This window comes from Strigops habroptila, chromosome 2 (genome assembly GCF_004027225.2).
Source record: "Strigops habroptila isolate Jane chromosome 2, bStrHab1.2.pri, whole genome shotgun sequence".
Taxonomy (NCBI): Eukaryota; Metazoa; Chordata; class Aves; order Psittaciformes; family Psittacidae; genus Strigops; species Strigops habroptila.
The window spans coordinates 114,646,953-114,672,338 of NC_044278.2; the positions used below are offsets into that span (position 1 = coordinate 114,646,953).

Below are 25,386 nucleotides of genomic sequence, written 5' to 3' on the forward strand. Positions count from 1 at the left end.
TTTTTTCACTATTCATTATTAAGAGTTTAATCTGTAAAGTCAATTCTATTGAACATTACTGGAGTCATCATCATTAAATTCATCCATGCTACCCCTCCATCTCATGATGATCTTGCGTCAGGAAAGGTTCTTGACTGAAGACAGCAGTTGTGTATAAATTTAAGAATATGTGTTCCAGCTCAGGAAGAACAACAGGCACTAACATTTAAATAGACAATGTGCTTAAAGCTACCTAAATAATACTTGTTGCAGAAATAGATTTAAAATATTTCTGCTATTTTTTTCTGACTGAGAGACTACTTTTTATCTTGAATGTTCAGCCTTCCCTCAAAACTATTCATAGGATCACTGAGGTAAATAGGGTCATTTATATGCTTCAAGTCTAATGTACCTAAGTACTTTGTGAAGTGGATTGAAAACCACTTTCAGACTTAATTTTTTAATACTGGCATTTTTAAAGACTGCATTACAGTAAATTGGAGAGCAAGAATTTTCTTTTGTCTCAGTTTTTGAGATGTTCCCCTTAACTACGAGAGTCTTGAAGTACTGCAAACTGACAGTCAGGCTTGGCAGGTTGGATTTGCCCCTGTATAGCAAAGTGGGGCAGTTAACATCTCAGGGAAAAGTTTTCTCCAGCTGCAGGAAGTATATTAAAATTCTCATAACAGCTAATTCCCTCACAACTCCTTTGGCAATTGCCAGCAGCTTCTATGAAGAGCTAAGCAGCCTCATTACAAATGATCAGGTGAACTGAATGAGGTTTAATGTTTAAAGGAAGTCAGAATAATAATGCTGTCAAATTGAAGCACAAAGCCCAATGGAGAGTGTTCCTGAAAGAATTAAGCTATTACATTTTTAAGTAATCGTATGCAATAAAGAAGCTGAAATACTGTTTCATAATAAATACTGTTGCTGATGCAAATCTGATTCATTCTAATGGCTACTATAATTAACTGTATGGTTTCTGAGTTGTTAATTGTGAGGATGAATAATTGGTTAAACCAAGTTTTGTGTATTGCAATGTAGTAGGCTTGTTCAATTTTCCACTTAATTTCAATTAATATGGGTTTTACATGTACTGCACTGTTGCAGGTTTTATGCCTATTATTTTTAATTAGGAAAAAGCAATACCTTGCTAGAACAGAACAAATGAGCAATGCTGTGTTTTGTTTCCAATGTTTTTTTCCATTACAGATATTTCAAGCTCCTGCCATTTAACTATCCAAAATGTCAATCACTGCTCCCGAGGTTGGCTGGAACTCAGAGTGCCAGCTCTTGCATGAAACAAGGAAAAAAGGGAACTCTCAGTTCCCTTATTCAATTACTGACGTCTACACAACGATTTTCAGTTCAACCTATGTATCTTTGCTACCCTTCTTGATGTTTTTAGTACTCCAAAGTGTTTTAGTGATTAGAACTGTGTAGTGATGTTCAGTACTGAAAAGGTGAGCTTGTAGATGTACCTGTTTTATGATGGGATCAACCACCAGCTGGAGATTCTTACTTGTCTCCAAGGTGCCTAGACATCAGACTGTATGCTTGCCTTCTGTATGGATATTGTTAAACTAGACAAGTGCCATCCTCAGAGTCATATATTAGTCTTCATTTCTTTCAAGGAAAATATTGTCTGTACATCAGTCTTTTCATGGCATAAATTACCTCTTACTTTGACCTGCTCCTGCAGCTCAGATGGGCAGGTGTAAGCTCCATCCTCCTCTCTAACTCCTAGGGATTGCTGCTTGGCTGATAAAAGGATAATAAATGTTCTAGTAGAGCTCTTTGTTTGTCCTTTCTCCAGAGCCAAATCTTTCCAGGTGCCTGACAAATTCCCAGCACCATTGATGCAGTTGCTTTATCTCTGACTCTTTCCACTTCCCCGGTATTAAAGATCTGGTGGCTGGAGTGCAGCTGGCAGCTTTGCTGACGACATATGAGGCAGAAAACCTCCAACATTCTCTTCCTCAGCTGGACTGATGCTCCCAACAGAGTGAATCTGTGTCATTAGTAACACTGGGTTATAAAAAAAAGGCCTTCAGGGTGTTGCTGAATGAATTTTTATTGTGTGTTTCACAGAAGCTTAAACAGAAAATAGAAATCCAGACATTACCTTTTAAAAGCCAAACAAAGTAAGGTTTACCAATTCCAGTTAAACAGTGATTGCCTAAGCCACATCATCAAACCCTTCACAGACATTTTAATGCATTCATCTGCAGTGCACCATTCTCTTCATAAATACAGAAGAGTAAGAAATACAGAAGTAGGAGAGCTGTTAGCACAGGAACTTTTGGTACAGTAAAGCAATTGTTGTGTTTGTTTGCACAGGATTACTTATCATGTCTCTGAAACAAAAGTGTTGTCTGCAAGGTCACTACAGAATAGACCCCATGTCAGCATTTACACTTCAGCAAAAGATTTCTAAGACTTTGAAGAGATTTTTGCAGGCAGGGAGAAATTCCTGGATTCCCCGAAATATTTTATAATGTTCATGATGTGTGCTTTAAAAAAACACATGGAACAGAAGTAATTGAAAAACAACTGCTGTGGAGCTGCACAAAGAAAGGCATCAGCTGGATAGTATAATATTTAAGGGGAACATCATCTTTCATTTATTTCTTTTTGGTTTTTAACATGGTCATTGTGTGTACCAGTAAGAGCACCTACTGTGAGCTTCTTAAGGCACTTAAGAGGACTTTTTCCACCATTAATAACCATCTCACCAACAAATGTCTGAAGAGGTGGTCATATTTCAGTCCCATGTACTAACCACCCAGATGTTGCTCACAGGCCAGATGACTCTGAGGACACAGCACGTTCAGGACTCCAAGATGGGCTTTGTAATCAATGCAATATACTCAATGGCTTACGGGCTCCACAACATGCAGATGTCGCTGTGTCCAGGCTATGTGGGCCTCTGTGACGCCATGAAGCCCATCGACGGTCGGAAGCTCCTGGAATCCCTCATGAAGACTAACTTTACCGGGGTCTCTGGGGACATGATCTTGTTTGATGAGAATGGTGACTCGCCAGGAAGGTAACGTTGATGTTTGTCAAACTGTTTAATACCAGATATGTTAACTGTACATAGTAGATGCATGCAGAGTTGACATCAGAGCTAAAATCTCATGCTTTTATTTTCACATTTCCTGATTTTCTGTATTTATTTTTCCAAAATAACTTTTTTAATGTGCATTTTTTATGATGTTTCATGTTAAAGATTTGAACTTTGAGCCATACAATCTTTCTGCATGAATTTGCATTTTCAACTGTACCATTTATAGGTATTACTTCACGCTACAAACCATCAGATTTTCAACTTCATGTTCATAGACTACGATGGCCACCACAGCATTGCTTTCTATCTCTCACTTTAGGTGCTCCAATATATGTGTTTGATTGAGCAATAAGCAATCATAAGAGACATTGTTTGTTTGTTAAGAAAGGTAAAACAATATCAGAAATATTGTATTGATTTATCTGGGATTTTTTTCCCACCAGAATTATTGAAAATCTGTTTCCATGTCTTCCAAATAAAACATTTCCGCTTGCATAACAGACTGCTATTAAATTCATACTGTGCTGCTACAATCCAAATTGAATTTAAACAAAGCTTCTTTTGCTGATAACTTACATACATGTATATACATACATCTATGAAATATAAGACAAGTTTTTTCTTTTTCTATGACATATATGCAGCATCCATACAAACGTACATTAAAAAGAGTAATAAGCCTTTTTTCTGGGTTTCTGCCTATTGAACTCTCAGAAAATGAACAGCAAGTGTGATAGCATGCAAACTATATTTTTTCCCTATATTTCAATGAGTAGATTACTGCTTATTCACTGGTTTTGCTCCAGTTTTATTGAGGCTGCCTTTTTTGTCTACGTTATTGGAAAGTTTTTATACATCTTTGTGATGGCACCGTGTAAACAGATGACTAGAGGGAAAATTGTTCATCCTGTACACTCATTTAAATTTTGTCTTCTCCCACTAATGTGAACAGAAAGGAAAGCATTAACTTCCAAGGAAAAGGCAAATCCACTGGTTAGAATATTTTGATGTTTCCAAAATTTTTGCTATTTTAGAAACTATTTATTTATGTATTTGATTTATTTGAAAACCTCTAAAGTCAGCATTCTCCCCAAAAGCGAGCAGGACAGCCACATACAAAGCAGTCTGTTTGTGTCTCTGGCGACACAAATTCTCAAACTCTGCATACTCAGACTCTAAGGAAATGCACTGTGGGCTGGTAGGAGGATTCAGACACAAACTGGCAGAAACCCAGGAAAATTTCAGATGGAAATTTATTTTCAGCACTGTTTTGGTGAACAAGGCTGACTTCCGCTAAACATTTCTATTTTTACAAATAGCTGAATTCTGAAGAAAAGTGCTCAATCTGGATTTTTCTGAATAAATTATTTTTAAAAAGACTTGTTCCAGACTTCTCTTTAAGGATTCCTATTTGATTTTAATGGTACTCAGATGCAGTGGGCTGCATCCTACCTCATTCCTATCTGTTTCCTTCATTTCTTGCAGAAAGACTGAAAACTGCCACAAATAAATGGTATATGGCACAACACCACCAATGACAATATCTAAATGTTGCAAACAAATCTTTAGCTTTAGGTTTTCTTCATGTTGGCATGCTTAACAATCATGATTTAATTCCATTTGATGCAAGGAATTTAACTGAATGTCTTGGGCCTTTTAAAATTCAATTCTAAGAATGATGATGAAGGAATTATATCATGTGCAGTCATTTGCTCAGTCACAGTAGGACAACAGCATTTCACTGAAGAGCATGGAGGCATCATGTTAATTGACCACTTCGGGGTAATTCAACTTTAAGAAAGCCCAGCCTCACTGGAGTTGTGTTAGATACAGTAGTGCTCTGTCTACTCAAACTGTGTATGGTGACAAAATGGTCCCTGTGTGTTTGCTTTTGAAACATAGCTGTTTGTTCCCTCTTCTATAACAGTCACATCATTAAAACCAGTCTGTGTGCTTAAATTAACCAACACTGAAATTAAATTTACTTTTTCATATTAAGCCTTTATAGGAAGCTCCATCTCTAATGTCCAGGTTTTGAGTAGTTCATAGTCTTTTGAACACTTTCAAACACTATTCACAACAGCTGGGAGATGGTGCAATCATACTGGAACAACTTATCTACCCTGTTCATTTGTGTTGATAGCTGCATCTTCACTTTGTAAAGCAGAAATTTAAACCCTTGCAGCTGTACTGTGGTGGTAGTGTTAAGCAGGAAATCAGAACATAAAAAGCCTTTCTGACCTAGATAGCTCAGGATTTTGATGTACAGCAAAAGGGGTTTGATATTATACAACAGATGATTAATCCCACAAGATGCTTTGAATCCTGGCCCTATTCTGAAGTGCTTTATGTGTATGTTGATCTTTAAGTAGATAGACAGTCTAGAGAAGGGCTTGTTTTAGGTGAGACAGAAGACATGGAAAAAACAAATGAGTATTGAAGAGACAGCCATGATTTCTCAGGAAGATTAACAACTATCTGTAAACACTATTGAAACTCCAAAGAAGGAATTAAGAAAAGGAGAGAAGGCAAGAAAAACAAAATGCTGATGTTTTGGCTGTGCTACCAATAGAATATAGTTTCTCAGCAACTTCATGGCACTTTTGTTTTGAAACAAGTGTTTTACACTGTGACTAGGGCACTGCCGGAAATGTGTTATTGCACCATCTGGTCTCTCCTATCCTAAAGTGACAAACTGCCCCTGTGGTACCTCGAGGAAGCTGCAGGAATCCAGTAACTCACGAATCTCCACTATAGAAATGGACTTACTGAGTCTGGCTACTACTATTATTCCACCGATGCTGTTTTACACAGAGAAGAGACAATAAACATATTGAGACAATAGGTTATTTAATTTGTTAGGTTTCTTTCCAGCACTTCCCTCGGGAGGTATGCATGGAACTGCTACTGGAGGCATAATTATATTAGGTCCTGTGGCCTGTTAAACATTGGTAGTACTTTCATTCATCTGCCCATGAATCTATGAATTGACAGCTGTAAGAAAGCAATACTCAGAGGAGTATTACAATGACATTACAATGACATGACAATGTTGAATAGACTCCACAGTGGCTTCTGGGCTAACTTTTTGGTTAATCTGCTTAATCCTTGAAGAGATCGTTACTATGCCTGTGAACATCACACAAAAACCCTCAGTTTAGAACCATGTGTAAAAGCCTGTTTATTCGTATTTTTGTACGTATTATCTGTGTTCAATTCATTTGTGTCAGTCTGGCATTCACACCTCCAACTCTGATCAGGCCATTCTCAAAGCTGTAGACATTTCCTTCTTTGTACAGGATGAAAAGTGAAATATTCCAAACTCCAGGAGTATCATAAATTGTTATTGATCATTTCTTCTTCTCTTGGAAAGACTCTTGAATCATATGATATCGATAATATCATATTGCCCATTCAGTCACACTCCATTTCATTTTCTTTCACAGGTTGCTTGCAGTCCTGATCCAGACCTGTGTGTGATTTTGGCATTCAATCCCTGCCACAGTTTCCCCATTGTGGCAGTTAAGAGTTTGTCTCCTGATGCAAAGCATCCTGGAATCCATGGATGGAGAATATTATAGAATAGTTTTACTGTAAATGTCTTATGTCCGCATGGGAAAAGTATTGATGCTATATATAGTATGGCTACAGTTTGTCAGTCTTAAAAGTGTTTCTTCAAACCTTAAGAGAGATACTTGGGTATCTTATTTAAGAGACTGTTTGATTTAATGAGCTGGTTCTTTTACTTATCTCTACTTGGACTTCACTAATTACACTCTGACAATATCATTCTTAATCCAATCCTGTCCATATGCTTTGCCTTGGGGACTAATTTTGTGCCTGCTGCCAGGAAAAAGTTGTCTCCTCATTTATGAACCAGTCAGGTTTTTTAAACCTGTGAATGTTAATCTATCTTCTCAGTCTTTACTGATTGCTTTTTTCCCATTGGTGAATTTCATGTTGTTTAATCAAATTATTGCAAAATCCATTAAAGAGGAGGTAAAGAAAAGAATGACATCATCACTTCAGGAGTTGCCCAACTTTCCAAGCATGCTTTACAAGTAAGTGCTAAATGAACTAGCCTGTAAGGCAGAAAGGTGGCCTGGTGTTCGGCATGCCTAGCAAGTCCTACACTGCTCCATGAACTTTCTGTAAGACTCTGTGGGAGCTAAATAGAAAGTAGGAGGAAGAGGAACATGAACCTAAAAACTCTGATCAGCTCTAGGTCTGCTCCTAACACTTCTGTTCCCAGATAACCCAGTTCTGACCCAAAAGCAGCCCAGGACGGAGGCATGAATACTCTTTCTCTTCCATACCATATTGTACAAGGAATCAAATGTGTTTCGATGACTGAGGAATCATATAAACATGAACCGGGTTGTGTGGATGGGAGACAATAGCATTTGCTGCTGCAATGCCGTGGAAGAAATAGGGAAAAAAAGGCAAATCTCAATTTTATTCTTCAAATGCCAGGACAACAAGATTCCTTTTGATAAGAAGGTCTCCCTGAAGCCTCCAGCAAGTCCCAGATTCCTGGAGGCTGTGGCTGACAAATGATGCCTGGCTCTTTTCTGGTGCCACACCAAATTGCATCTTGTGGTCCAACAGAATGGGAAGTTTCTTTTGATCCCACAAACCTAGGTTGCTTCAATTTTACTTTGCTAGCTCAACTGTATTCAGGCTTCCTCTCTCAGAAGGGGAATAAGCATCTGCACAGTGAGAAGCACTCAGCATTGGGAATTGCCATTATAGGTTTAAATTTCTCTGCATTTTCTATGGAGGCATCCTCAGACAGCTAGGCTTCCCTATGCAGTTGGCTTCAGTGCTGCAAGTTACACAGGATGAATCCTGTCTGCCTCATTTCATTGTATTTCCTTAAATAAACACAGTCATTCTCAGAAGCTCAGTCACTGAATCCCAAAGTGTTCTAATAGAAGAAAAAGAAATCAAAATACAAAGAAAAAGAAACATTATGGTATCATAAAAATTATTGGGACAGACTCAAGTGCAAGCATAATGCTTGAAATTTTGCTGCTTTTATTTCAGCAAGCTTGATATTGACTGTATAGTGTTCCTTTAATTTGAAACATTTTATGATGTTCTCTTCAACTTAGCTATGTCTTCCCTTTCTGTTTCCAAAGATATGAAATTATGAATTTTAAGAAAATGGGGAAGGACTACTTTGATTATATCAATGTTGGCAGCTGGGACAATGGTGAGCTGAAAATGGACGATGATGAAATATGGTCAGAGAAAAATAACATCATCAGATCTGTGTGCAGTGAGCCCTGTGAAAAAGGCCAGATAAAGGTAAATATTTTCTCCATTTACTTCAGTTGTGTAGAATGTAAGTTCTTCCTAACCCTTTCATGAAGACAGAATCACACATCCTTAACTAAAATGTAAAGACTTATGTACTTAGTACTTACTCGTATCATAGTCATCTCACTATTTTCATAAGTTGCCATTTTCATGTACTCCTATATCTGTGAATTACTGACTTTCTCACTTATATTCCAAATGCTTTAGAACATTTATTGTTTGTTGGCTTTTTGCTGCATATTTTTACAGCATCTGATTCAGTGGATTGCAAATCCCTAAGTGGGACTTGCCAGTACAATTGCACATAAATTATAAATAATAATTGCTATTATTGCAGTGCTAGACATAGACACCTAGACTGGAACATTATTATTCAGATCTTAAATCTGTGGTATCATTAGAGAACATCAATAACTACCACTGCATAGAACTTCAGGAAATGTAGGTAACATTTCTTTTTAGTCATATTTGTTTTACCGCTTCTTTATTTCCCAGGTTTTTGATTTTTCCTTCCTCCCTTTCTTGTTGCAGTAAGGAGGGTAAATGAATCTGTCATGTATTAATTGTAGTCTATTATCCTTCAGTATGGCACTGCAAAACAATATACTGCAAGACCTTAGCTTATCTTGCAGTCATTTATATAGAAGCCTGTGGAATGAGGGGATGAGTATGGACAACAGAGTGTCTCAGGCTGAAAAAAAGCAAGTGCAGTTTCTGACATGTTTCACTGGAAGCTGCATCACTCTTCTCCTATGTTAACATGGCATGCCTGCAAAACTGGCAAGCAGCTACAATGAAGGTCTGACGGGAGGCTGATAGTGCTTTGCGACACAAAGTGAATCTCTTCAGACTGAGTTTTCCAGAGTTTTGTGACACAGCCACCATGCTTTATTCACTAATTGGTCTTTGGCAGAATCTACTGATTACTTACTAGCAAGTTTCATCAGACCAAAAGTATATGTCTTGAATGTAGGCATATACAGTTATATGACATTTCTGAACTTTTTTATTGTCAATGGAAATAATTTATTATTCCAGATCAGGAGTCATCCTCATGTAGGCTTTGAAAACACTGAAGATGCAACTCAACAACAAGGACTTGATAAAATCCAAATACAAGCAACTCTATACATTTGAAATAGTGTAGACATATGTTTATTTAAATGTGTACAGGTTCAAAGGGTTGCCCAGATGACAAGGGGAAGGGAAAATAAATTTTTGTTTAAAGAGAATTATTTTTGTTACAAGGAACAGAAGAGATTGGTTTTAGTTAAGTGCTACAACAAACAATTTCTCAAAAAATGAAAAATAAAAGGGTGAAGAAATAGCTGACTGAGCAATTTCATACAAAAAAGTTTGACCTGATTCTGAATAGTGGATAACAATTATTTTGATTCCATAGAAGGCTACATAATACTTCTCTGGATTAACCCCCAGTTAGTGCTGGGTAAGAAATTATCGGTGTATCATTTTTTTGCCAGATTTATCAAATTCTGAGTATTTTATAAAAGAACCTAATTTAGTGGAAAGTTTGACAGTGAAGTATAAACATGTTGTTCTGATAGAATGTTTAGGTGTTTAATAATAACATATGGTTTCTCTTTTGCCATTTCATTTTCTTAAATACTTTATACATTGTAAAACTATGGATTTTTATAATGCACCCTATTTACCAAAATATGTGTCTAAAAATTAGTATGAGCTTTCTAAGAATTTATTTTCCCAGACACCAGAAATTTTGTTGTTTGTTAAACTTTTTATTCTAGTTCAAAAGGGAAGAAATCCTGATATGTGAATTCTTCTGTAGGACAGATACTCTGTTTTCCAAGTAGCTCTAGTCTCAACACTTGCAGAGCAAATGACTTATGCTCCCATGGCCTCTCTGCCAGTTTAGATGTTTCAATGGGGCATTTTTTTCTTTTCATACTTTACAATTTTAAAAACAAAACAAAAAATTGAAGTTCTAAAGTCACCATATAGCTGATGAAAATGATATAATTTACTTTTTTTTTCACTGCAGTGTTGCAAAGAGCAATCTAGTTATTTTTGATTATACTCCTTTACATTTATTAAAATTGCAATAAAGACATTGGTTTTGAAGCCACCTGCTAAATTCATCATTGCAAAAGATACGTAAGTCAACCTACTTATGCTCTAATTGGGAGTATTCGTTTAGAAAATATTTGGGAAGAGCAGAGAAACTGGGAACATTTTATTTCAAAAGAAAGACATATTGACAAGAAGCACAGATGTTTTCAGTGCCCAGAGATGATAAATAAGGATCTTGAAAAATCTGCATCTCAGTTATGAGCATGCAATAACATTTGGCAGTAAATCATAAAATGAGAAATCAGGTCAAATGTTAAAATGAATAAAGATAACATTTTCACTCTTAAATGTTAATTAGAATTGCAGTAATTAAATAATTCTGGAAAAGGCATGTTCAGTTTATGTCTGGAAAAAATCAGTTTTAACAAATTATTCACATCTGTGTGAAAAATAAGCACCAAAAAATCTTAGGGTAATGAGCCCTTAGGGAAATAATACTGCTGACACGCTTCCTTGTATGGACCACAATGGAGTGAACTATATGCCTTGCGTATCACATGCTGGCTTCTGTAGGCACATTGCCATCTATGAAATTTTGAGTTTCACTAATTCTAAGAGAGGAAAAAGCATCTTATTGCCATTCTGTACCTCCACTTATATTTCTCTGGCGTTGATGGTTTCTTTCTTCTGGTACCTACATGATGGGAGAACTGAGAAATTGTGTCATTTTGTATAAGCAAAAGTATCATTAGAAGAAACTTCCTCTAAAATAAACTTCTGAAAAACCTCTACTAAAAAAAGGGGGCATTAAAAAAATTAAATTAGCAACTGGGGCAGTATGAATGCACATTTACATTATTAAATCGAATGTCAATTTTTGTCTCAGGTGATCCGTAAAGGAGAAGTGAGTTGCTGTTGGACCTGCACTCCTTGTAAAGAGAATGAATATGTATATGATGAATACACATGCAAAGCCTGCCAGCTCGGCTCCTGGCCCAATGACGACCTCACAGGTAAATGAGTTGTGGCTGTGCTTATGCTGTCAATGAAAACGCTCATCTACTGAGCTGAAGAAACAAATGCCAGACACGAGTGAGTATGAGGACTGTTTCAGTCAGACTGAACCCAGGGACAGAGCAGACATTTGAACTGAGGCTGGTATTTGTTCCCTCTTCTCAACCTGATCCAGGAATTATTGGTGCTGCTTTCTAAAGACCTGAATTACTAGATCTAGAAATAAGAAAATAGTCCTGATTTTGCATTCAACCCTGTCCTAACATCTAACTGGTGGTGCAGATCTTGTCATATCCCAAACAGGTAAGGAAATTAAGTCCTTGACAGAGAAATTATTAAGAGAGCTCAATTTTCAGAGTTTTATTTTCCTCCCATGCAGGTACAGAAGAGTCACACAATACTTTCTTCTTTTAATCTGAAAAAGTTATGAACTAGTTGCTGTAGTTACTGCTGCTAAATGCATAAGTGCTCCATTAGTCCTTTGTTCACCAGCGTCTGCTAGACTACGGGGTTCATGTTCTCCTTGTGTAGATCTCTATGCACTTGCAGAATACCAATTTGGCTGCTTTAGAGATAAATTACTCCAACACTTGTATCCCACAGCCTCTCTTCTTTGTGACTAATAAACAGAATTCAAGAATTCAGACTCTCAGAACTCAAACTACTTCAAAACACCTCAAGGATCAGGTTCTCATTGTGCCAGGCTCTGTATGGGCAAAAGGAGATGAGACAGGGTTTTTCCAGAAGAGCTCACAGGCTTGTTTGTCATATAATTTCCATTGATGAGGGGAGAAAATTTTAGGGTGAAAGAGAGGGAAGGCAAAAGGAATAAGTTTTCTGGATGAATTTATGTAAGTGGAAGAGTGTTAGGCAAGGCTTGCCCAGTAGAAAGATTTGTATATATAAATTACTCCTTTCCTGGTAAGGAACTCTGCATTGCTGTAATATATGAGCTAAGTCGCTTAACTATTGCAAAAATATCATTCAGCTATGAAACTGCTGAGCTATTTTTCAGAAAATGTCAAACATGAAACTTTCCCTGAGAAAAAAACTTCTAACTGCAAAAACTGAAACAGCAATAACATGGATTTGCAAGTGCTCCCCCAGCCCTGCCTTCAAGTGCACTCAGCAATCAGACAGCAAAGCCTTCTTATATCAAGGAAAGTTTTCTTGTGCCAGGAGAACGGAGAAGAGGATAAAAAGAGACCGAGCCCCACATGTCACCCAAAGCAGAGTACTGAGGGTGTGGAGCAAGCTCATACAGGTTCACATCCTAGATAGGCCATCCAGAAGCCTCCAAAGCCCACATTGCAACGACAAGGCCACCACACCAGGCTGGTCAGTTTATGAAGGTCAACTAGTTGCAAATCATCAACTCTTCAACCAGTTGGGCTCTTGTTTGACATGTGACAGATCCCAACTCATCTCTCTGTTTCCATAAGCATCTGAGGTTTTACCCAATGTAGATCAATTGGAAAAAGAGCTACTACAAGTCAGTTAGGAGGGAACTTGCTCCAAGTGCCTCATCAGACCGAAAGAAGGCCCACTTCTGAAACACCACTGATGGGAATTGCTCATTAACCTGGTGAAGTTTGGGTAATTATCCTGTAAGCACCGTATCGCAGGCCAAGTTGGCCTTTGGGCTCTGTGCTTTGAGTGGCTCCCCAGGGCATGCAGACCTCCATGCCTCAGGCAAGGCATCAATCTGGGCTTGTGCAAGAATTTACCCTCTGAAAGTCTTACTTTGCCCTCAGGATGGAAAACCAGGGTGGGGTGGCACCTCGAAAACTCCTGTAGGATGAGTCAATGATTTTCTACTCAGTTATGATTGTTTTAAAGGAAAGTAGTTGTCTTTTTAGTCAAGCCAACTGCTTTGTTTGTATTACATGATCTGCTACATTTTGCAAACCATTCATCTGGCTTTAGACATGAATTTTATGCGTTTATAAGGACCAAAGTCAATATACACACAAAACAACCCCTCGACATCAGTGCCAAACAATGTTCCTCAGGAGATCTAACCTTATTCCTCAGTGAGGCACAAATTCAGCAGGCACTGTTTGGAAATTGAACCCCCCCGTTGGCCTCCATGAGCACAGCCGACATAATATTCACTCCTGATAACAAGGTACCCATCACAATAGTTTCACGGCTGCTTAGTCCCCTTTTAACTACTATTCATGTGAGGGCTGGATCTTGTCTTATTTAGCTTCATATCAAAAACAGATTTTAAAAAGTCTATTCCCATACAGTATATTGAGCTGTATTTTGAATGGTCATATTTATAGTCCCAACTTTTGCAGCTTGTTAAAAACTGCCTCTCAGTCTTGTTTACAACATAAGATTTGGTAATACATGTGAATAAAAAGTAAGGAGAGGGAGATGTACTTTGAATTCTGGCAAGGAAATTTCCCTTCAGTTTAATAAAGCATACACCAATCTCCTTGAAATGTCCCTACATCTAATACTGAAGCAGTCTGTCTCCTTACTGCTTGATAAAGCTGTGTCTTAGGTAATAACAGCTCCACAAGGCTACACATTTAAAAAGCTCATTGGAATAAGTCTTCCTTGCATGATCACCTTATATGAGAGTCCTGTAAATGTATAAGCCACTAGCCTGGGAAGGCTTTCAATGTGGAGCTGTACCTCACTGTCTGCCAGAGACCTGAACTTGGATAAAAACATTTTTGGAATCCTTTCTTGGCTAACACAACAAAACATTGCTTCATCTTTCTTATGCTCACTGACCAGCATCAGTTTTGTGCCACAAACTTCACTATATAAAACTTGTAATGTGCTCACAGAAAGGAAGAGAGATTAATGCCTTTTTTCAATTGCCTGTGGAAAATCAGAACTCAGATGCAGGGGGGAGAAGACAGAAGGAATGCAGTACATGTAGGAAAAAACCAAAATTATTCTCAGAGCAGAAAAAGACTTTGGAGTTCTGAAGTACAGAAAGGTACAGGAAGTCCAAAGGTAATTAGAAAGACAAATAGGAGGAAGAGTTTCTCTTGACTGAGTTTCTCTTGATTCCTGGCAAATGTCTCCATCTAGAAGTGAAGCTGAGGTGAGAAAGGGAATATTTAGCCATCCATATTTTATTTCCTCACAAATTCTAGTTTCATAGCTTAGGTATACTATCAAAAAATAGTCATTCGATTTCTTTTCTCCAAATTTGTCTACTCCATCCCAAAACACAACCCAAGTAATTTTCTTCCTTCTGGTTTAGTATCAAGATGTGCTTTCCAATCTATTGCAACTCCCCTTCTTCCCCATGCATTGTGTTAGCAATATCAGTACATTACAGCACCACTTCACATGTTAGTATGGCCAATATGGCTGAGCCACATGCTCAGTCAGAGAAATAGAAACACATGGGCTTAAGTCCAAGCCCTTCTTTGTGTTTTAACCACAGTGGAGGGAAGATAAATAGATGCTAGGCATGTTTAAATACAAATGAAGGGATTTTCTTAACACTGAGGACTAAACTTCAATTATATGAATTTTTCAGTAGCTTGATGGGAATGGCTTTTTGGTTCACCAAAAACCCACTTGGCTTTGAGGACATGGCCTTCTTCATGAAAAGACTAGACTAAGTTTTGTTAAGCATCTCAAAGTTTTTTCATTGAATGTAGGAACATCTTGGTCCAATTATCACTAGTGTTTGTTTAAGGACATTTTTGGGGCAAGAAAGAGGCAATTATTCTCTCTGTCATTCAGGGACAGCATACAATAGCAGAAACAAAGTTTTGTCTAGCAACCTCTGGGACTGCAAGGAAAGCAGGTGATATTAATTTCACTGACACCTGGATTCTCTTCAGGCTGTATTGACATTTTTCTCATCCTCTGTGTAGTCCAAATATGCTGGCTATTTGATTTTCTTGATTGGATTCCCATGGAAATAAGAGCTGAAATATTTTACAGCTCTTGAAATGTTTTGGGTTTTTTGTTGGTTTTTTTTTTTTTTTGTCATTCCAGGATAAGGCTAAGTATCAGAAATCAGTTTTCATTATAGTTACAAAAATGCTTTCACCAAATAAGGTACAGTAATAGCAGCATCATGATCTTGTCTACTTGTCTGAAGGTGCCAGATAAAAGCTGGATTATCCAAACACACCTCGAATGGAAAGGACTGAAAAAAGGGCACCTGACCCCTAAGTGACGCAGCAGCCATTTCAAAGAGCAGTGACAACACTGATGCTGTATGCCATTTGGCTAGTACCAGTCTGGATTCCTCACTGTGAAACAAGGACAACTGCTTCCCTTGTCCTGGGGGCATTGCTCGTACTGTCAGCCAGAGCTGTAGAGAACAGAGAGTGCTGAGAGCTGATGCTGTCTTGGCTCTGGGCACTGTCTGGGACAACACTGCCATGGCTCATGCAAACCACTCGTGGGACCAAGGGCAGGGGTGATGCTTGATGATTGATCTTGATGGATCCCCATAAGGGCTTGGTTGGCTCTTCCTGCGGCATGCCAATTCAGGCTGAGGCTGGGATGTCTCTTAAGACTGCGTCCTGCCCCCACCCCAAGCAAAGTAATCATTCATCTCTTGGACAAAATATTTTCAAGCAGTAATTGCTTGCTGCCATCAAACTGCTTTCTTGCATTGTTGCTTGCAATAAAGTTATGGCCATCGGTAATTACAGCAGTAGTCTGACAGCTGTGAGCACAAGGCAGAACACAATTTAGCTAGCGCTGACATTGATTTTGCTGCTGAAGGATCTTGGGTTTGGCCATAATTGGTAAGGCTGTAATTCAGACTGAAGGTAGGAGGACACAATTTTTATCTGGTTGTTCTTAGCATTATAAATGCACATCATCAGAGATTATGTCCAGTTTTCACCCTGACTTTCTGTGCCCTGTATTTCGCTTTTCTTTTTCTTTCTTATTTCAAATGTAACCATTTCCATAGTCACTCTCATGCTTGCACCTTGGAGAAAGCAAATGAGGATGAGTTAAGGGCTCAGGTGGCAATATTGTGACCAGGATCTGTGGCTGCCATTTTCTTCGCTCTCTTGTTGCTGGATTTGTGGGCTTTTCTTCCCTCAATTGCTTGTTCCTAGTAAGGTGTGGACTTTAGCTTCCAGTGCATTTACAGTCCAAGTCTCCAGAATCAGCCACACAGTGCTTCAGGCTCAGGTGAGCTGGTTCAAGAATGCTGAGCTCAATGAACAGCTCTGGATGAAGGGACATCTGCCAACAAAGCCAGACGGATCCACTTGTAATTGTGCCTTACATTATGGAAAGTTTGCTAAACATGACATATTCGGAAAAAAATATTTACAACACACAGATCCAGCATTTATTTAGTGAAACTTAAAAGGAAACACTAGAGCTGACATAAGGATGGAGCTGATTTCTGCAATTCATCAGTTGCTCCTCTCTTTCTGCACATTTGTGTAATTAAGGAATCATTTCCCATGAGGTCACAGAGTAACTTTCAGGTATTGTTCTAAGATTCTTGGCTTTGCCTTTTACTGTAAAAAGCTAAATCAGTATATTTAAGTATATATTTAGGCGCCTGAGCTACAGATGCCCCAGTTTTCATGGTTTAAGATGTGATTGATCCCAACTCCTGCCCTGCAGAGGTGGCAGAATAAACACATTCACAGTCCTCAGCTACATCTTTTGACTCTGCAAACCCGCTTTTGCTGGTGGTTTCAGTTGATGTGTCAGCCTGGGAACTGCAGCAGCTAAGCCAGCTAGCTCATGGTCACCTCTACATGCCCTGTTATTGGGCAAAGATCTGGAGATGATAGTAGTTTGTCATGGCACCAGAATTTAGTATTGAAGCATTAAAGATGTCCTTTCATGCTTTAGTTGGTCCACATGCCACGTAGAGGTCAGGGGGTGATTTCTCACCCAGGACTTTGGAGAGTATAATCCTCACTTTTGTCTTGTCTGTTTGGGTAACAAGTTGGGGTTTTACTAAGGAAAAAAAAAAAAAAAAGGTACCCTGTAGCTTTTTATTCTGATGCAGTTTTTATTCTGATTCTTACATTTTTGTATCTCAGCTTTCCGCATGGGAAAACTCAAATAACTAATCAAGATATCCCTTTTCCCAAATTTTAGGAACATAAATAGGGAAATATTCACAAGCATTAATATAAAATATGTAACAGCATAACATCAATGCACTTTGGATAACATGTGCCAGACTCTGTGTGGAGACTCTCATTAATAAGATGTGGCTATGTTGTTATTTAGGTTTCAGCCTTGGTGTTAGACTTCTGCTATCCTTGGAAGGGTCTGTGAAGTTACCAAGAAAATCAAGTCTTTAGTTAATAGGTTGAAGTCACTGCCCAGAGTGACAAACCCCACTGAAAAATATTTAGAATTTACTAAATCAGCAGTAATTTTCTGACAGTTTTAGTCTCCATGTGCAGATTCAGTAAGCTTTAGCTCATGATGTTGACTTAAGGGACTTCACTGAATTCCCGTCACTTTCCAGTGTGCTTCCTATTCACAAGCCTTAGTGTGTCATGTTTACCTTTGGAACTAGTTTAATTATATATTTTATATTGCCTAACATGAAAAGGATTTTCAGTGTTAAGCTAATACATTTTTATGAATGCTGAAGGCATGGTAAGGTCTCTTAGGTGTCAAGGTTATAATAACAAGTTAAAACAGTGTCAAGATCAAACCTCCAGAAAGTATGGACTGTAATACAATGCTTCATATCTGTGAACTCTTCTCCCAGATGAGATAATTTTAATGCAATTTGAAAGATCAGAAATAAGTGACAAGCCTACCTCTATAGAGAGAGCACAGGTTATAATACACATATGGAAGTGGTCCAGCTGTCTAGAGCTTCTCCTCTCCTTGTTTATGGCACAATTTTGCCCATCACGGAAGTAGCTAGATGTTTTTCCAAAATATCATAACCTTTTTTTTTTCCACATAAGACCCTTATGCATCCTTATCTGTAATTTGTTGGTGGATGCTCCTTTCAGAAAACCTTTCCCTAGCATGTCAAATTGATTTTTAATATCTGCTTTTCTTGCTATTCACATGCATATCTAGTACCTTGCTTCCACTGGCTATATTTCTGGCCAGAATAACATATAGACAGTTTTATGTCAATTTTACTGGGGCTCCAGTCCCAGAAGCAGTGCATTCTTGAGCACAGAGTAGAACAATTCTATATCTGCTCCAAGTTGGACTGGCTCCTAACAGCCTTTCCACAAGCCAAAGATTGCCTCATCACACTGCAGGGACCACAAGACAAGGCTGCTGGCTCTATTCCACCTGCAGTTTCTGAGCCGGGTAGGAGAAAAGACTTTCCAGGTGCTTGGACATATTGATGAAGTATAAGAGGTGGGCTGTGGGGCAGGATCTTGCCCAAGTGGCCATTGAGCATACACATTTTTAGGGGATAGGAATTAGTTCTTCTTTCATTACCATTTTTCGGCTTTTACCTTAGTATAATCCTGGCCATCAACCTAACTTGAGTACTCATAGTGCTGTTCTCCCATATTTCTTTTACTTGATCTAGTTGTCCCTTTCTGCAAAGTGCCATTGTCAGAAACCATTAGCTGCAAAGCTATTACATGAAAACCTCACCAATCGTTGCTTTATGAAGACTATTCAGTCCTTAAACTGTAATTGAGGAATAAATCATTGCACAGTTTAGCATTCTCCTCGTAAATTATACCCAGAAATAGGGGAAAAAATGGGACAAGTTTTCAGCTCTTTTCTCAGGTATTTTATTAAGAGAATGTAAAAAGAGTAATAAAGCAAGGAAGGCGTGAAATAGACTGAAACTAATGAAAAATGCCTGGTTATGATTCACCTCTGCTGCAACATTAGAAACCGAGCAAAATTCAGCCCCTATATCATTGTCCGTACGTAAAGGCCAACTGTCAGATAATGAACTTTTCTCTTTAAATTTGCTGTCCAAGAACATATAGCAGTATTAGAAGCTAGTAACAGTTTGTTTCACCAAAATATTAATTACATTTTGGTAAAACCACAAATAGATTTAGAGGTCACTTACCCATAAAACTTCTTGAGGAAGAACCCATATGGGGATATCTGCACACACCAGGGTATGCTTTCTGGTGTTCACTTTTCTTCCACCACTTTCGCTGGTATAAAAACTTGATTTTAATTACGTGATTCCTGTGCTACATTAATCTTGATGGACTCAGAATGAAATTCATTGTCTTCTTCACAATGAATAAGTAAACCCTTTAAAATTAACAAGAGTCAAATAACTATCATCAGCTAATGCTATAAGAGTGTTTCATAAAAATGTAGATGTCTTTGTTACATTAAGACATGGTGATACTTTTGTTATCACAACAGAAAGCTTTGCGCAGGAATGCAGTTAAAATATGGATGGCAAATTAATATTAATTTAGTAATGAACAGCACAATTCTGTTACACTGGAGTGACTGCAAATTTATATCCTTTAACTGCACTAATGTCAAAGACTTGTTGACCCTTATCCTTCTGCTTTTTCTGCTTTCTGCAAGAATACAGAACTATCTGCCTTGTACTTTTGCCATACAATCTATTGAGTATACCGCCTCATTGTAGCTACTGTATTTTTGATAATATTAATGGTGAAGAGATACAGAATACAGAAATACTGGTAGATGAGAGGATCTAAGCCTAATTTCTACCCATACCTTTTCATGAAATTATTTATACTACTGAGAATGTCAGTGTCAGATTTAGAAAACATTTAATCTCCACTTAAAAATAAAGGAAAAGGCAAAGAGTAGACCTTACATGTAGAAATCCCCAAATTATAGTCCTGATGTCTACATTTACTCCTGTTCATCAAGTCAAGTTCATCATTGAGGTCCTAAGTTCCCTAATTAACTGAGATTGCTTGGCATCCAGATACCCATCATACAGTAGTAATTACCCTCACCACTGAAAATACAGATATGAGCACTTGGTGCTCCATCCCCATGGGGTGAAGTGCCTTGCCATGACCCACCCCAAGTCAGGTTGACATCAGACATTCTGTCAGACCTAACCAGAAGGTAGCAAACTGATCACAACGGTCACAAATTTTGAGGTCATTTAGGATTTGCAGTCAAGCTTAATACAAGTATAGGAGAAATTAAAGCTTTTAGTTGCATTTCCTCCACTCCATCATCTCCTTCCAGCTGTCCTGCCCTGGCTGGCAGTGCCAGTATGTCTACTGTTGTCAGGAAGTTGCACTCCAAAGCATCAAGGTCCTCTGCCTTTATTTCTATTGTATTGGCTCTGGCTGAGAAGGTGTTAATTTTCCCTGTAGCAGTCCTCATACTACTGTGCTTTTTATTGGTAGCTAGAAGGGTGTTGACAACACACTGGTGTTTTGGCTACTATTAAGCAGTGCTCACATAGCATCAAGGCTGAAAGAGTAAAAGAAGAGAAATAACAGGAAAGCCTATGTAACTATACCATTAAAGAATGTCACTCCTACATACTTCTGTTAACCTTTGATTTTCCTTTTTCTCTAGGTTGTGACCTCATCCCAGTCCAGTATCTCAGATGGGGTGATCCTGAACCAATTGCAGCAGTTGTTTTTGCATGTCTGGGTCTGCTGGCCACCTTGTTTGTTACAGCTATATTCATAATGTACCGTGATACTCCAGTGGTCAAATCATCCAGCCGAGAACTTTGCTACATCATTCTAGCCGGCATCTGCTTGGGTTACTTGTGCACTTTCTGTCTCATTGCAAAACCTCAACAGATTTACTGTTATCTTCAGCGAATTGGCATCGGCCTCTCCCCAGCTATGAGTTATTCTGCTCTAGTAACTAAAACTAACCGCATTGCAAGAATCCTGGCTGGAAGCAAGAAGAAAATTTGTACAAAGAAACCTAGGTTCATGAGTGCCTGTGCCCAACTGGTTATTGCATTTATCTTGATATGTATACAATTAGGCATAATTGTTGCCCTCTTTATAATGGAGCCACCAGACATAATGCATGATTACCCAAGCATCCGAGAGGTCTACCTGATTTGTAACACCACCAACTTGGGTGTTGTAACTCCCCTTGGATATAATGGATTATTAATTTTGAGTTGCACCTTTTATGCATTTAAGACAAGAAATGTCCCAGCTAATTTCAATGAAGCAAAGTATATTGCCTTTACAATGTATACCACCTGCATCATTTGGCTGGCTTTTGTGCCAATATATTTTGGAAGCAACTACAAGATAATCACGATGTGTTTCTCAGTGAGTCTGAGTGCCACGGTGGCCCTCGGCTGTATGTTTGTTCCCAAGGTGTATATCATCCTTGCGAAGCCTGAAAGAAATGTCCGCAGCGCATTCACCACATCGACAGTGGTCCGCATGCACGTAGGGGATGGAAAGTCATCTTCAGCTGCAAGCCGCTCAAGCAGCCTGGTCAACCTATGGAAGCGAAGGGGATCATCTGGTGAAACCCTTAGGTAAAGTTTGCTAATGTGGGAGTGTGGGGAAGAAATTTTGATCTTCTGAGGGTTACTAATGGTAGAAGGACAAAGGGAAAAGTAGTAATCCCCTTTACTTCTGCACTGGGAGAGGAGAGAGGAGTGAGCCCTCTCTCGCACACCTGTAACAGTTTGGGGTTTGATTTAGTCCCAATGCTGTACAAAAAGGGGACAGACCAGTGGGCAAACAATTACAAGGCTGGAATTACTGGCTGTGTCAACTGTACACTTAATGTAGAGAGGGAAGCAAGATCTTAGGAGAAAAGAACAACAGAACAAGAAGTGTAACTCATTGCCTTGTCCTGAATGCACCCATTTACAATCTCTTTCCCTCAAATGACTTGCATAGTGTCTGTGTTTTGCCTCTAGTCACAGCAATAAGACAACAGAGTTGCTGTTAGTGCTACATAATCAACGTTGAGTAATAAAAACATGTGACATTGTGAGCAGCCGCTCTCAGGCATCTGAGGATTTGATTCATATGACCCCTCTGTTATCCTTGTATCTCCTATCCCCTTGATTTTCCTTTCTTGTATTATCTCTTCCTGCTTTCTCTCTGTCCTCACCTGTCTTCTCTTCTTTACCTTGATACCTTTTTCTGTATTTATTCTCCTAACTCCATCAAATTCAGACGCTCACTACTGCCACTGAACAGATGCTCATTGTGAGATATTCCTTTGTTTCTTCCCAAGGAATTATTTGAGTTCAGTGATCACGAAGACAACTTATATGTTCAGCGTATAAAAATTAAAGTCAATGCTAAAGACAAAGGAGAGCTCTGGAGTAGAAATATGGTCCTGCTTCATAGGTAGAACATATAAAAGTGCACCCAGCCCCGTGTTTCATTTTCATCTTTTGATCCCTCTCACTTTGGTATGAGTGCTATGGGGATGATTTAGGTTATTTAACTGCTGGCATAAACAAAGAATTCTGCCTATATGAAAGTGCAGAGAAAATGTTTTGTTATTAGTCATCTACTTATGCTTAGCCTGGAAGTGACAAGTAGCTAGATTTTCCTCCTCACTGAAACACATGTGAATTTTAAGACATGCTGTTGTTCACAACTGGATTTGGCATGAAGTAGGAGAAATTATTACATCAATTTTTGTTTGAACCAGAATTTATACTTAGGAAGGATTTTCTTAGTGATACCTGAAGGACAGATTATGCCAAAGTGATGACTTGTTTCTGTCAGATTATGACTAATGCTTCTCTTTCAGTGACTTTGAATTGGAACAGAAATGGCCAGCCTATTACAAGATATTTTATACCTGAGATCAGTTAATGATGGTATCTGCCCTTTCCTTTCCAGGTGCAGAGTAGGACGCTATTTTAAAATTATAAACACTTTATCAGCTTAAGTGATGGTTATCTGAAATGTCCTTTCCTACAGCCTCTGTCTGTATGCCTGAATGACCTGAGATGTTCAGGTTAGAAGCCCTGCAACAACTTCTAGGCTAGCTAGAAGAGGCATTCTTCATAATATGTCCTTAATAGGAGGGCATTCTTCCTCTCTGAGATCATTATTATTTTCCCTAACTTTGCTTCAGGGCTCATTTGCCATCTCACAAGTTTTTTACTCAACAAGATGAAGTTATAGATGATGGGAAGATCTTGGGATTGGGAGGGATTTGTTCGTCATCCGTTAAGGCCCAGTTTTGAAAGATACTGCTCTAAAATCTTTGTTTCGTTCTGAAAAGAAAGGAGTGTACCCTGCTGTTAAATATCTTCACAGACAAGATGCATTTTCTTCTTTTTGAGGACTGCTTCTACTTCTTTATATTCCACAATATATAGATAACACCTGAAATAGAGAGTTATTAGCAGAATGTAATAGATCATCATCAGCAATAACTTCTTTTTCAATAACACTGTCTTGGGAATGCTTTCAATCTGTAAGAGCATTGAGAGTGCCCAATACGTGTGTATAGGGATTATAAAGGCAACACAAAGCTGACATATTTACATATTTGCCTAGATATAAAGAACTAGAACATTTCATCTGAAACTTGAAGAAAATCTTTTATGTCATCAGCAATGTTCATCAACACATAAAACTACAACAAAGACGACACTCCAAATCCATGTGCCTGAATCATCAGCTGGTTAAACTGTGATGATGCCAGTGAGTATAGCAGTGCTTAGTCAGTGTGTGCCTGAAGGGTGCGGAATCCAAGAGCAAATTGATTCCAGTAACCATGGGAAATTATCTCTAATCAATGCCTATTTGGTTGCATGAAAGAAAATAAAATAGAGTCCTGAAATGTGCTGCATAAATTTAAAACGCTGCTCAGGACTCTAGCTATGTCTGTTATCATGTTCAAGAAAGAACAGAAAACCACTTTCAGCTTCAATTCTGCTTACTGTAGAGAATGAGCAAAGAGAAGCCAACCATTTGACTTAATACTCAAACATTTCTTTAAAATAATATTGCTGCACAAAGTAATATGCTTCAAGGTATTAATCACTATGATACTCAAAAGCTTGTTTGGATAGTTATTCAAGTAAACACTAAAGTACTCAGAATCAAAGGAAATATGCGCTAGAGCTCCATGGCATTATTTAAATAGCTCAGAGGGGTTTTATTTAAAAGAGAGTGAGTCACTGCTGAATTTTAAAGAAACATACTATTTAAGTCACCAGTGTATGGAGGGGGCCCTATCATTAGCATTTTGCTTCTCGACACTAATTTATAGCGCAATGTAGTACTGCATCAAGTCATTGTCAAACAGATAATGCCAATGCTCCATTCAGAGCTTTCCCATCAGCTGCAAAATGGCAGATCACAAGACTGCTTTTGCCTAAATAAAGAAGTGCATCTGTTAAAGTCCCAAATGACTTTTTGCATGGGGTATTCTTCAGTTAAGAAAGATCGGGCAAGCTGTGGATATGTGCTGGAATGAATCTTCACATACTTAAATATATAGAAGGAGAGAGTAAAACTATTCACTACCCAATGAAATGAACACCATTTCATGCGGGCTCCTGTGATTCAGCAGTACTCACCAAAATATATTCTACCATGAAAAGCAAGGCTAACAAACAAGACATTATCAGAAGTGACTCCACAATGAATAATGATGAACACTTTGCTTCTGGAGCCAAAGCCATAGCAACCTGAGTAGAGAGGTATCTGGACCTCCTGCTCCCAGTTACCTTACCTGTTAATTTCATAGTTATAAGGAAGGTTATAAATAAATAAAACAAATCTTACCTTAAGGTCTCAGAAACTGTTATAATCTATGCTACACGGTCCCTTTGTAAGAGTCCAAAATACAGGGCTAACTTATCCTCTTCTCATTCTCAAATAACTCTATATCCCAGGTGAGATAAAGACCGTTTCTGCTACCAGAGCTCCTACTATGGTATTTCTAGACAGGACTGCACACCAAAAAGTCTCAGTGATGCTACCTTGGCCTGGGGGATAAAGCAGATGTTCCAAACTTTCTCTTACCTTTCCTCCTAAGAAGTTTGTTTACCACTGTGTGATTACAGAATTGGGCACTGCTCTGTATGCATCTGCAGA

At 38.4% G+C, this 25,386-nt stretch overlaps 1 protein-coding gene across 4 annotated transcripts in view; it reads left to right on the forward strand.

Annotated features, from left to right (window-relative positions):
• The window catches only part of GRM5 (glutamate metabotropic receptor 5), a 253,121-nt gene that overhangs the window by 208,774 nt on the left and 18,961 nt on the right, over positions 1–25,386 (forward strand). For all 4 annotated transcript variants that reach the window (XM_030476429.2, XM_030476432.1, XM_030476431.1 and 1 more), the window contains 4 exons: positions 2,785–3,031; positions 8,194–8,362; positions 11,310–11,436; positions 20,900–21,839. In XM_030476429.2, the coding sequence (XP_030332289.1) occupies positions 2,785–3,031; positions 8,194–8,362; positions 11,310–11,436; positions 20,900–21,839 (1,483 nt within the window). The remainder of the gene's footprint in view (positions 1–2,784; positions 3,032–8,193; positions 8,363–11,309; positions 11,437–20,899; positions 21,840–25,386) is intronic.